The sequence below is a fragment of the Solea senegalensis genome, unplaced genomic scaffold, assembly GCF_019176455.1.
Source record: "Solea senegalensis isolate Sse05_10M unplaced genomic scaffold, IFAPA_SoseM_1 scf7180000013756, whole genome shotgun sequence".
NCBI classification, from domain to species: Eukaryota; Metazoa; Chordata; class Actinopteri; order Pleuronectiformes; family Soleidae; genus Solea; species Solea senegalensis.
Window position 1 is genome coordinate 68,635 of NW_025320886.1, and position 14,091 is coordinate 82,725.

Consider the following 14,091-nt stretch of genomic DNA (forward strand, 5'->3'; position numbering starts at 1 on the left):
GAAAAAAAATAACCGCCCCAAAATAAATGACATCATCAGCAGGCGCCACCTCCTCACTCGCGTGACCCGGAAGTGAATAGTCATGTGACCCTGCGTCTCGAAAATCCTCATGGAGATACATGTGCATACTTTCAATCACTTTTAATCGTTTCACTGACTAACCGTGTATTAACGTGCTCAGGTGACGGTTTATATTCACGCCAGTCGATATTTTAATAAGTAGAAATGAAGGGGAAATGGAAGCAGAACAGCAAGAAGAAGAAAAACGCCGTTTTGGAGAAATACATGACTGCTGTGGGTGACTTTGTCAAAAGCAAAAGTGGCACAGAAGAAGCAGAGCACGACCATGTGGTGAGGTTTGTGAAGAAGACGAGCAGAAAGGAGTTACGCAAGGAGAAGAGAAAGCTGAAAAAAGCCAAAATGAAGAGTCATTACGAGGGCAAAAAAACTCTCAGTTTGCCCTCTGGTGGCGGTGAGAACTCAGGTGAGAAACAGCCACAGGTGCCGAAAAAGAAGAAGAAGAAGAAAGTGAAGAAAGCAAGCGAAGATGCAGAGCAGTGTGTTAGTGCTCCTGTAGAGGAGCCAGGCAAATCTAAAACACCGAAATCTTCCAAGAAAGCTAAGAAAGTGAACAAGCTGCAAGAGTCAAGAAAAATGGCTCTTCAGGAAGCAAACGAACAAGAGGACAGAGAAATAAAGAAACTTGAACGATGCCTGGGATTGAACAAAAGGAAAAACAAAAAAAGTCTCCCACAGTCCTTTGTGGCTGACGGACTTGATTACATCCTTGGTGTACTTGACTCTGGGTCCTCAGCTGGAGCTGTGTATGACGATGATGATGACATGGATATGGCCAAAGCCAACTTTGAAAAGCTTGATGAGAATGACTCTGAGCTGTCAGATGAAGATCTTGGTGATGGTATGGCGAGTGAAGTCAGTGATGAAGACATGGACTCATCCGATAATGATGATGATGAGGAGGCGGAGGAGGATGACAGGGTTGATGAGGAGGAAGCAGCAGAGGAGGAAATGGAGGATGACCAAGAAGAGATGGATGAAAATGAAGGAGAAACTGAAGAAGAAACAGATACTTCTAACACAAAGACACCAGAATCCAAGCCAGACACTGTAAGTTGACTTCAGCATTGATATCGTAAGTGCTGCAGAACTGAACTAATCAGAGTTTGCTCTCTTCCTCTGATCTCTAGGTCTCCTCGGCAACTGGAAAGTATATTCTGCCTCACTTGCGTAACAGTGGAGATGACAAACGTAAAGCCGAGCTTGAAAAATTACAGAGAAATGTGAAAGGCCTGGTGAACAGGTAAGTTCAGCTACAGTGTGATTTTTAAATGCCAAACACAATTTGATGCCAAACACAGTACATTTTAAATCATTTTAATGTGAATATCCCAGCATTCATTCTTCATGTAAACGTGACACGTGGTAAGAGAAAACAACTTTGGGGCTGCAACATTATTAACTGTTTATCCCAAATAATGGAAAGTGCTTGTTAAAATTTGCCATAAACCCAAGGATAAATAATCCACATCTTGTAGATATTCACTTTGCTGTGATGTAACAGAACCATAATAGTAGTGTTTGGCTACAGTTATTTGATTATCAAACCTTTTCGGTAATGAATCTTCTAAAAATAAATAATGTAGTTTACTAAATAAGAAATGTGATACTGAGGAGAGGATGATGGAGCACAGAAGATGATACTGAAGAGATGAGACAGAATGATGAACTGGGGAGTGTAGGAGTTTTCTAATTCCAGAAGATGGCAGTGATGCAACATCTTTGATGAGAACCTGCAGTTAAAGCCCATAGAAGAAGAAGAAAGACTGTCATGCAACAAAGTTTAGGCTTAAACGGATTTTCACATGATTGCAAACATCAGTCGTGTGACGAGACACTAGAATTCTGAGCCTTGCACTTTAAATATTTATCGATGGATATTGCCTTTCTTATTTGGTCAGTGTTGTAGTCAGCATAATCCCTGCCCTCTCATTCAGATCTCACCTATGTTCACTTTAAATTACCAGAAAAATTATTCACTCATAGTTTTCAATTTCATCAGGCTGAGCGAGGCCAACTTGGCGTCTATCAGTGGTCAGTTAGAGGAGCTGTACATGAGCTGCAGCAGGAAGGATATGAACGACACACTGACAGAGGTGCTGCTTGCTGCCTGCGTCATGCCGACCCTGATGCCTGACAGACTTCTGATGGAGCACGTCCTGCTGGTCAGCATCCTCCATCACACCGTCGGACTGGAGGTAAAGAAAGTTAAATTGTTGCAGCCATTAAAATGGCAAATATGTTGATTATTTATTTAATTTGATTATTATTATTAATACTAGTCACCTGTTCAACATGTGCCTGTTTTTCTTTGTTGTTTGTTTTACTGATGTCTCTTGCATTTCTTATCCAAATGACACCAAAGTCAACACTGCACACACTGGTGCGCTTAGTAATGCAGCTGCCAAGTTTGAAGGCTGTGAAACGACACTTTCAAAAGATATGTGATTAACTGACAGCTGAACAGAATATCGGTGTGGTGGGCTCTGTGAGACGGAGCGAAAGTGACTAGTTTAATGATATATCTGTCGCATTTCTACCCCTCTCTTTCTCATTTGTCCGAACACAGTCAAAGTCAGCGCTGACTGGACACCCTAGTGCCCTAGTACCATGTTTCTTTTTTATATTGTGTTTGGAATTTTTCGTTTCATTACTTTTTAAGTTACTTCACACAGTAGTTTGGATTATTTTTGAGTTGATTTAAATAAAGGAAATACATTTTTTGAAGAAAGAAGGGTTTTTTAAGCATGTTGGAAAAGTCTATGTACTCAGCACCAGTGGTATTTTGAGTTTCCTGTTAAGTTTCAGGCATTTTTGTTGAAATCTTTAAGGACTGAAGGTTTGACTGAGCTCATTGTGTAGACACCTTTGTTCAGTGCAGTGAGTGCTTGTTTTAGGTGAGCTTATATAATTGGGTTACACTGTGGTGGTCTGTTTTTGCTAATATTTATCAAATGTCATTATCAAGTAACATCCATGAGTCTAACAGTATCATTTTCAAATCCAAATCATTTGACTTTCATAATTTTCCAGGTGGGAGCCAATTTCCTGGAGACAGTTGTGCGAAAGTTTGACGAGTTGTACAAGAACCCAAGTGAAAGCAAAGAGTGTGACAACCTGGTGGCCATCATCGCTCACCTCTACAATTTCCAGGTGGTGCATTCTCTCCTCATCTTCGACATCCTCAAACTCTTAGTGGCAACGTTTACAGAGAAAGACATTGAGTTAGTTCTGTTTGTGCTGAAAAATGTCGGCTTCGCCTTGAGGAAAGACGACGCTCTGGCACTGAAGGAACTCATCTCTGAAGCCCAGCGCAAGGCCAGTGATTTGGGGACAAAGTTTCAGGACCAAACCAGGGTAGGGGGCAAAGACAAGTTTATTAGACATTTTTAAATGCATGGAATGAAATAATGCTTTGTCATTATTGGAAGCTTATCTTTATAAAATCATGTGTAAACTTGTCTTCAGGTGCGGTTCATGTTGGAAACCATGTTAGCTTTAAAGAACAATGATATGCGGAAAATCCCAGGCTATGACCCCGAGCCAATGGAGAAACTGAGGAAGTTGCAGAGGACTTTGGTGGGTGACTGTTACAATATTACTATATTTAGTCTTAAATAATCTAATGTTATATTTTGGTAACTCTTCACATCTACCACCAGGTGGCTCCAAAGCACTGTATCGAGTCAGAGCCGTTCAAGCTTTCAACCTGACCATCACTGAATTGAAGGCGCTCTCTCTAAATATTCTAACACTTGTGGTTTATTTGTGACACTCAGATCAGCCGCAACGCTGGAGGCAGCGACGTGAAACTGCGGGTTTCTCTGGACAACCTCCTGGTCGCGGAGCAAGTCGGCCGCTGGTGGATCGTCGGCTCCTCGTGGAGCGGAGCTCCCATGATCGGCGAACCAGGGAACACAACCACAAAACAGAACACTGCTGAGGGACAGGTAAAGAGAAAGAGGAATGCCTCCAGTATGCAGAATCTAAAGAATCTTATGATTTCAAAGTATTCATTCCTACTTTGCTTTAATCGTAAAGACCCAACTAATAAGAATCTGTACATACTTTACAGAGTGAGAAACCCTAGAAATTCTCCACAATTAGTACAGACTAGTTGAAGGTGAGGAAAAACTCCCTTCAAGCAGAAGCAGATTCAGGGAAAGTAGCGATCTGAGAAATCAGGAGGGGTGAGGGGGGAAGAGAGACCAGGGACAGCAATTAGAGAGATACAGAGAGAAGAAAGCAAACACAAAGTTAATGATGTGCTGAATGTACACACTTTTTTCAACTCCAGGTCACTATGGTGTCAGCTCAGTGTTGGAGATCTCAGATTAAAATCTCGGCCTCATTATTCATTTTTAATATGTCATTTTCTCAGATAGTTCCTTAGTAACCTTGTCATTTTCCCAGGGCCAGACTGTTTTATTACTACTTTTATTAGTTTTAGAATTTAATAATACTGTTATTGAATTCTTCTTTTATTTTCACTTTTGAAAGAGTTCCTCATTTACATCGAAATCTTTCCAAGTTCACACCCTGTAGAAGCACTGATAATCCTTTTGAGGAATTTAAGGATTTATTGAAAATAATTATTTATATTTTTAGTGTTTGGTCATTGACATGTTGTAACTGTTTTTGTCTCAGTTTAGTGGCAAAGTTTTAGAGCTAGCGAGGAAACAGCGGATGAACACAGAAGTCAGAAGAAACATCTTCTGTGTTCTTATGACTAGTGAAGATTACCTGGATGCTTTTGAGAAACTGCTGAGGTTGGTAACAAATCTGTTGCAGCATTTGTTTTGATTTTCAGTTTGGTGTTACAATGTCTTTACTCTGTTCTGTCTGAAGGATGGGGCTGAAGGATAAGCAGGAGAGAGAGATCGTCCATGTTCTAATGGACTGTTGTCTGCAGGAAAAAACCTTTAACGCCTTCTACGCCGTTCTCGGTGAAAAGTTCTGCTCCCACGACCGTCGCTTCCAGGTACTCGTCACCAAAAGCCCAAATAAGTTCCCTCAGTTCAGTTAATACAAATAGAATCTAATTTGAGTCTCTTGAAGTTAATATCACCAAATCACCCCAGATCCACAGAAAAACACCGCAAAATAATTGTGTTATTGTCTTTATCTTCTTATATTAATTACATTTTTTATGCTTTTGTATTTGTGGAAGATTTACCTTGCAATAAGTCTAAGTCTTATCTGCAATTTGAACCATTTCTCTTTTTTAATTAACATATTACATTTTAAACAATTGAGATATCTATAATTGTTCATAAATAAATATATATATTTTTTGATTCTATCACAGGCTTTTTGTATTAAAAACGTGTGAGTATGTGTTTATAAAGCTGGATATCTTACTGTACAGTTTATGTGGAAGTAAAGTGAAAGACACCCACTTAGTGTGTGACTGTGACCACCCAGTGTCTTAATCTGTGTGTGTGACCTGCCCGTGGCCTGCAGGTCACCTCAGCAGTGTGGGAGTCTCTCACACCTCTCACCTCTGATATTATTTGACCCAAACTGTGACTCCAAACAATGGGGGCAAGACCACACTTCCTACATAGCTGCCACGTTAGGCCACAGGTCTGCATCACAGACTGATGACCATTGTCCTCATCAAAGAGCTCCGACGCTGGCTGGTGGGAATGTTTGCTTTTCACATGTAAACTGGAGTGGAATTAGAGGATTACCTGTGCTGGGAAGAAGTTTCCTGATGTTTACATACAGTCACAGAATCTTTCAATTTGACTCCTTGTGTGTTGTCCTAGATGACTTTTCAGTTCAGCCTATGGGACAAGTTCAGGGAACTGTCCAGCCTTCCCAGCAGCACCTTCAACAACCTGGTCCAGCTGGTCACACACTTCCTGCAGGGAAAGAGCCTCTCGCTCTCCATACTCAAAGTAAGAAATGCGCAACATGAAGCTTTCACTACGAGGGGTGGGAATCACATGGTTCACGGTGCTAAAAATATCACAGTACAACGATTCTGCGATAATCGAGATATTGAAAAACAATCATATAGCGATACATCACGATATCTGTCTAGATGAAGAAAATAAAACGTCTGTGAAAAGTTAAAAGGGTGGGTTTTCTCTATTTATTCACAACATAAATAACAGAGTGTATCAAGCTTATGTATTAATGTAGCTTTCTCCGCGATTATCCCACTGTAAACACAAGGAGACATAAAGTAGCTACACCCAAGGAGTTACACTGGCAGGGACTATTTACTTTAAAGCACCTTTATTTGTTAATTAAAATATCGATATTTGCACTGCAGTATCAGTTCTCATTGCATGTGGAAGGACGATTCATATGAATTTCATATCAATTTCATGGTTTTGATGACTTAAACTGAATTGAATCACATTTATTACAGTTTACCTCTGTGATTTTTCTGTGCAGGTAATAGAGTTTGGGGAACTCGATAAGCCCACAGTGCGCTTCCTGCGTCAGGTGCTGATCAAACTACTAAAAGACACTGAACCAGAGAACCTGGTGGGCATTTTTGCAAGGTGAGTTTCATTTTTAATCTCGCATCAGTTTTGTATTCTCTTTTTCACATAATATTCACAGTCATGGGAGCATGAACTCAGAATATGAGGAGATTTTTCATGTGAATGTACCACCAGAGAAGAAATCATCAGAGAAAATCATTAAAGAGCCAGTGTGTGACATTCAGGAGGGTTTGAAACTGAAAATACTACCCCAAGATTGTATATGTGTATAATTGCTTTAAAGTAAGCATTAGGTCTTTGTAGTCTTAGAATAAACGTTTTAAAATGTACTTTCTATGGGGTGCATTTTGCAGCAGAGGTTTATTCAGCAAACCACGGTAGCTTCCTGACACGCTTGTGTTAGGTAATGGTGAGTTGAGTAGTCCTCCTGTTTTGGTGCTTTTCCATTATACAGTTCTAGCGCTACTCGGGATAGTACCCCCCACTTTTAAAAAAAGAGTGTTATAGTGAGCATACACCGTGGTCCATTGACGAGGTGCAGACGTTCCTTTGTTTGGCGACTGATGAGGATCCAGAGAGAGCCGGAGGTCGCGTATAAAATGACAAAATCAGGGCACTTTCATGCAGTCGTGCTGTGACGACCCTGTCCACATTGAGGAGGTCCTATGAAGAAATTGAAAATGACGTGCCTGATGCCCAAACTGAGTCGAGTAGAGCGGGGTAGTGCTAAAACTGCATAATGATAGTCTCACCATTAGATGTCACTAATGCATACACACTGGATCTTTGACAATGATCTTCTTGGTTACACCTTAGTGTATTTCAATGACGAAACAAAAAAAGTGCAATGCTGCTAACATGGCTTTAAGGTAAACTGTTCAGCAATGTTAGCCCACATCCTGTTAACCACACCTTCACTCTTTACTGCTGCGAGCCATGTGAACGTCTGAAAAATCAATGTCCCTCATTGTTCTCGTCGTCTGCCAGGATCTCAGGAATTCCCAAGCTAGGAATGCTGCGAGAGGGCTTGAAGCTTTTCATCAGCCATTTCCTGCTGAAGAATGCCCAGTCACAGGGACCAGCTGAGCAAGCAGCGATGCTGTCGGAGCGCGCCCAGGTCGCCACCACGGCCATGGAGGCCAAAGAGGCCAAGCTCAAACTGTAAAACACACGGCAATAGACGTACTTTAAAACCAGAACTGTGGAACATAAGGGGACTTGTTGGGAGTGAAATGCAGCATCTTAATGTTTATTTAAAAAAAGAAAAAAATATCTCTTTGGATATTGAATCAGTGTCTTTGTACATATTTTTATTCTTTAAATCTGCTTTAATTTTGGGGACTATTTTGGACTAAATTCCTGTAGATGTAGTTTGTGTAAGTTTGATAGCGCTTCATATCAAATTTTACATACCTCACAGAGAAGTTGTTCACGGTGGTGCATTATGTGTTCGTAAAACTAATTTTACTCTATTAAAGTAGAGTGTTTGAAGTTTGTCTCACATTATTCACACATTAGAGTTTTGCCTTAAGCTTTGGGGGAAGATATCACTAAAACAGCTTCATTTTTCAAGTTATTTTGCGGCGTCTGTCCTCATGGAGGCAGTGTACGACAAGAGTTAATATCACACTGTTCAGACCTTGAACCGCCTCTCTGGACTATTTACATCATTTTTTCCACCCTTCACATGGGCTGGTTCACATTTGTATGTATTTATCATCCAAATGTTGATGTTGCCACTTTTCCACCTGCTGACAATAGAGGGATGCCGGCGTTGTTCATTCACTGTTTACACACCCTAATGAAATGACCCGGGGGCCTTTTCTGTTTGCTCGCTGACATCAGTATCAGCCCCGCGTGGTTAGCATAGCAGAGGCGTTCTGTTACATTTGATACTTGCTCCCATTAATTAGCTCCATTGGTGCAGCCTGTGTCAGTCTAAGTCTGGAGCTGGGTCTGAGGTCAGGAATGGGCCACCAAGGTCAGCCAGAGGAAATATCCTCACTGAGGGTGTCATGTTGTGAACACAGATATGCTTCAGCGTCTCGATGACAAAGAGAGCATCCCTGCTTCAGCACAGGGACACGTGGACTGGAGGTGTTCTCTGTGAGAAAATGGAGGAAACCTGTGAAAAAGTGGAGATAGTGGCATCAATGGGCTCACTGTGCAGCCCATACACTGGCCATTGTCTGCAGCTGTGAGCCACACACTTGCCTCCAGCTTTACCTGCTTGCTCTCTGGTTGGGCTTTGACCCTGGGCTGAACTTTGATTTACTCTGCTAAAGCAAACAGCTGGAGATAAACCGGCAGATCCTGCAGTAATCCTGTTACAAATGGCATATAATCAGTCAACTCCCTGCTATAGTTTAACGCTGATGACGGCGGGAACTGCGATAACAAGTGAGAAGTGTTTTTGTGCTCTGTGTTTTCTGTTGTGTCGTGTAAGTACATGTGCAGGAGACTTATTAAATTGTAGCTCAGTCACACTGGGAGACGTCGCACAATGTTATCTTACGGTTTTAAAATTAAGGAAAAGGTTTAAAGTCAGGCTGTAATGATTCATCGGTTGGATTGTGTGTGTTTTTCCAATTTAAACAAGCTTTCTTTATTTTTCAGTTCTAAAGTGTGATATTTATTTTCAGGTTTCTTTGCTGCCTATGATGAGGAAATCTGAAAATCTGAATCATTTTGACATTTGGGAGACAAATCAAATGTTTTTGTACATTTGTTGACATTTTATGGAAGATTAATGAAGAAAATAATGAACAGATTAGTTTATTCAAAGTTGCAGCCTTAAAAACACGCCCCAGGTGCATTTGTGTGGTTGAGAAGTGATCCTAATGGGATTTTTTGGTTTGCATTACCTGTATTTGTGAAATTATCTTGATAATTATGGTCATTATTTCTTATAATTTGGTATTTTCTGTCATAAAGGAAGAGAGTTTTGTGATCTAACCTACAAAAAAGGCAATTCAAAGTAAAAATATGACACACTGTTCTCATAATCTGACCAAAGCAACAGTAAACCTCAACATTTAAATCACACTTAATAAAATAAAAAGAGCATTTTGAATATTTTTGGAGCTGTGAATGAATCCACAATGATTTCAGCTCTGAAAATGTTGCCCGCGCAGCCCAAGTTGTCGCTCAAGCAGCCGCTTAAAGGCTTTATTAATACGAGCCCATTGCTAGTGTGGTGTGAAATGTTTCCTCCGTCTGCTGCCTGCCTCGCTGTTTGCTCTCACTGCACGTTTGCACAGATCCGACAGCGCTATTAACAGTAATTCCCATGACCCCACCTGTCAGAGCAAGGAGAATAACACACGCCTGTGTCCGCAGCAGCAGCGGCAGCCGCAAACTCTGCAAGTGCGTCGTAAATCAAAAAAAACACCACATTTTACAGATCCTTTTATATTAAAAACCGTTTTATTTCACATTTTCCCACCAAGATAGACGCTAAACAATAATTTAGCATGCACTGGTATGACCGTTTTTATAAATACAGTTATAGAAAAATAAACATAACATTATTTTTTTTTCAGTGTGGCATGGCACACTATATGGACACCATTTAACACCACAAAAAAACAACAAATAATCAAGACAAATGGCAGCAGAGTATTTGGCTGTGTGTGTTTCCTTTTTTTATGGGAATTAATCACAATATGTAGATTTTTGCAACGTCCTGGTCCAGTTTACAGCGTTTTGCATATAAACCATGCAACATCACAGTTGAGCTGCAGTGCTGAACGTGTGTGTTTCTATTGCATGTTTTTTTCTTATTTTTACACGTGAGTTATTTATTTTTTTGACCTATATTTTTATGATTCCATGACAAACAAAAATGCTCCTTTATTCCAGTGGATTAGAGGTTGGATTACATGCACCTGTGTTTTACAGTGAGAATCCCCCCCGCAGTCATTATTACTATGATGATGGTGACGATGGTGAATCTTCTCCAGCTTCAGGGCTGTGGACTGATGTCACTGGTGTGATTCCTCTCGTCGTCTGAGGAGCAGTCCGATGAGTTGTATAGGAAAGCCTCGCCCTCGTCGTCGTCACTGTCTCTGAAGTCTCTTATTCTGCCATTTTTTGAGTCTGTCTTGCTGTGATAATCCGACTGATCGTGTCCGTCCGATTTCTCCTGGCCGCCCTTGGTGCCCTTTTGCTTCTCGGCCTCCTGGGCGGCCTGCTCCTTGGCCTTCTTACTCCGTTTCCACTTCATCCGTCTGTTCTGGAACCAGATTTTTACCTAATGTAAGGAAAACACACATCTTGATTTAGTTTATTTCATTTAAAACAGATCGCGAGTGCGCATTTTGACCAGTTTGACAACAGCATCCCCGAAAACAAATCATTTTAACACTCTTGTCTCTCATTTCTTTATCTTTTATACATTTATTTTTTTACATAGCATAAAATCTCTAATCCTAAATTATAAAATATCACAAAAAGAAGAAAATATAATTGTGCGTAAAGTGTGGGTCACCAATCCACCGGACACTGACCTACTGGGTGTTACAAAACTGAAAACATGTATAAAACATTTTATTATTATTTAGTATTATTTTTAAATAATCTCTCGTAACACGACTATACCAATTTGATTACATTGTTTCTCTTGCCATGGTGCTGTTTTTGTTTTGTTTGTATGTTTGATATTTTGAATATTCTACTAATTTTTCACTTTTTTGGTATCAATGTGACACGTGCACATGTTAAGAACAAATAATCCACAATAAATATTCATAAAATGAATGCACCTGGTAATATTTGCAATATTAATGGGATTATCCTGGTAAAATAAGGGTTAAATAATAATTCAAATAAGGTGAACATTGTATAGAACAAGTAAAGTTTAAAAGAAACAAGAAAATTGTGGTGAATTGGCTACTTCATAAAAAATAAACATGTATTATTTAAAACATTAAATATTTTTTCTTATTATTCTATAAAAATGAACCATCGCGGGATAAAAATGGGTTAAATATAGAGGCGTGATGTATGTGCAGCCATCATTTACCTGCGTCTCTGTCAACATGAGGGACGTGGCCACTTCAAAGCGCTTTGGTCTCGACAGATACTTGTTCAGTTTGAACTGATGCTCCAGCTCCAGCAGCTGCTGACTCGTGAACGCAGTCCTGGGTCTCCTGCACTTGCCAAGCAAGTTGGACTGCGCCTGAGCTGCAAGACCAAAACAAAACAAAAACAACAATTATGTTAATATTTTTAAGATCCACTAATAGTGTCTCACTTCTGCAATCAAAACAGCCAAACATTTTGGGGGGGAAAGGCAACAACTTGACTCATCACCAGGTTTTTTTCCGCAGCTTTTCTAAAATTAACACTTTATTCTGATTATTTATCTGTTCATTTGCTCAGATTAAATGCAAACATATATATATATGACACATGAATGCAACACTGGAGTCTTTTTCTGTAGATCCAGTGAAATGCAGCTGCAAGAGTGTAGATATTGTACAATAATGAAGACACAGAATGAATGAAGTGGTCCACCTATGAATATGTCCACATAGAGAAGTTATTTGCCACTCCGTTTTGACCAAATCTGTAAAAAACAGCTGAAACAAAAAGGCAGTATCTAGTGTGCAAACAGCATGTCGACTGTGGGTTTCACACTCCTCTGCTACTTTCCCCTCTGTCCATTATCTGTCCATTTTAGTTCCTCTCAGAAAAGTCATCACACAGTGACAGCCTGTTCATGCACACATAATATCTGGGAGAAATTAAAGTCTCCAGAACTGATTTTATAACGAAATAGAGTCGAGATGCCAAGTGTGTTTTACGCACACTTCCATCAAACATTCAGATTCTCTTGGATCCACATAAAAATAATAAAAAAGAAATGTCTGTATTCGTATGTATATGGAATAAAATGGGGGCAATACTCACAGTTAAAGTCAGACATTTTGGGCAGCATCATCCCGGCCGTGGACACGCGCAGCCAGTGGTCCAGCTGGAAGGTGCTGGCGGTCAGTTTGATGGGATCGTTGGCGTGGTGGTGATGGGAACCGTGCGGGTATGAGTAGGACAGAGCAGGGTGTTGGCCTGCGAGCGCAGCAGCAGAGTAGGTGTACATGGGATGGCCGTAGAGAGCCTGTGCGGGGATCCCTGCGGTGCTCTGCGGGTGTAATCCAACCATGCCGTGCGGACTGTTGAGGAAACCCGGTTTAGGAATCAGGCCGCAGGTGGAAATCCTAGGCGGGGACGGCGTCTCTGCGCGTAAAGACTCTGCGCCGCTGGTCAGGTCCGGAGCCGCCACGCTCCCAGACGTCGGGATGGAGGAAGAGGAGGAGGAGGAGGACAGAGAAGTCACCAGCGCCAGTGGAGACGTCTGCACTTTGGGTGTATCGACTGCTAAAAGCGCGTCAATGCGGAAGTTTTTAGACTTCTCCATTGGTGCCACCGCGGTGCGCGTCCTTGTCGCTGCTGCTGGTTAAACGGCGGAGAAGTCGGCGGCGTTTTCCCACCTCTCTGAAGTTATGATGTGGCCCGGAGTGTGAGGCAGCAGCTCCGTGTCACACTTAATCCCCGTCACATGGAGGTGATTGGTGCAGCGGTTTGCAGTGGGCTGTCCCAAACTGTGCGGGACCCAACAACGCCACTCTGCTGTAATCACTGTACAGCACAACTGTTGGCTGCATCGCTGCTGTCAAATCATTGTGCAGTTATAGGAAAATAACCAAAACATGACAATAAAAGCTTCAGGTTTTTATCTGCTAACTGTCATTCCATGTTAACGAATAACACAGCATAAGAACAAATGATTTTGTCGAGGAAAACACAATAAAATCACAAATCATCAAAGGTCAACTTGATATTTGTTCTTATAGAATCTAAGATTTTATATAATCTAAGACCTCATATATATGATTAATTAATCCAAGTCATCCAAAATCGACTGACACTGGAATTATTCTGATTAATTAATTTATTTATTTATTTTGTACAAAACAGAAGAAAATGAACAAAACAGAGAAAATGATGCATGCTTCAGAAAGTTGTATTTAATAAAAGAAAAACAAATAAGAATTGCATTTAGGCATTCATTTATATTTTATTTGTAAAGGAACAGTGGATATTATATAAATGCAAATATGCAAGATTATAGCCCAAATCTAATTTCCATCGTCAGTCCTTCGTCAGGCAATATCATAACATGTACAATGTAACAGTAAGAGTAAAATTAAGTGCAAAATAAAAAGACACAACGTTAAAGGAGATGAAATTTTCAATGTCCAACAGTGACCATCAAAATAAAATCACCATGCCTTGGACACATATGTTGTGCAAATGACCTTTAAGATGCAAAAATGATCAATCCTACCGATTTTGAATTGCAATATCAGTCAAATATAATCGCAATATATTATTTTTTTTTACCATATCGTGCTGCTCTATTTGAAATATGAATGTACATTCATCTGATGAAAGCAGTAACAGACAATAACACAAATATTTCATATTAATAATCATAAAAGAATATAATACTGCATTTGGATGGATGGATATTTTTTTTTAAATCCAAATC

At 40.3% G+C, this 14,091-nt stretch overlaps 2 protein-coding genes across 3 annotated transcripts; one reads left to right on the forward strand and one right to left on the reverse strand.

Annotated features, from left to right (window-relative positions):
* Positions 1–10: 10 nt before the first annotated feature.
* On the forward strand, positions 11–8,030 carry nom1 (nucleolar protein with MIF4G domain 1). The gene is made up of 11 exons (XM_044015671.1): positions 11–1,128; positions 1,209–1,321; positions 2,081–2,276; positions 3,112–3,435; positions 3,547–3,657; positions 3,858–4,028; positions 4,726–4,847; positions 4,927–5,059; positions 5,850–5,981; positions 6,487–6,596; positions 7,527–8,030. The coding sequence occupies exons 1-11, from the start codon at positions 226–228 to the stop codon at positions 7,702–7,704; spliced, it is 2,493 nt and encodes an 830-aa protein (XP_043871606.1). The 5' UTR covers positions 11–225; the 3' UTR covers positions 7,705–8,030.
* Positions 8,031–10,372: 2,342 nt separating this feature from the next.
* mnx1 (motor neuron and pancreas homeobox 1) lies at positions 10,373–13,046 on the reverse strand. Of its 2 annotated transcripts, none has more exons than XM_044015679.1 (3): positions 12,453–13,046; positions 11,563–11,723; positions 10,373–10,791 (listed from the first exon to the last, which is right to left on the reverse strand). In XM_044015679.1, the coding sequence occupies exons 1-3, from the start codon at positions 12,955–12,957 to the stop codon at positions 10,504–10,506; spliced, it is 954 nt and encodes a 317-aa protein (XP_043871614.1). In that variant the 5' UTR covers positions 12,958–13,046; the 3' UTR covers positions 10,373–10,503. The 2 variants fall into 2 exon arrangements, with proteins under 2 accessions (XP_043871614.1, XP_043871615.1); XM_044015680.1 differs by having other exon boundaries at positions 11,563–11,732.
* Between the last annotated feature and the right edge of the window lie 1,045 nt (positions 13,047–14,091).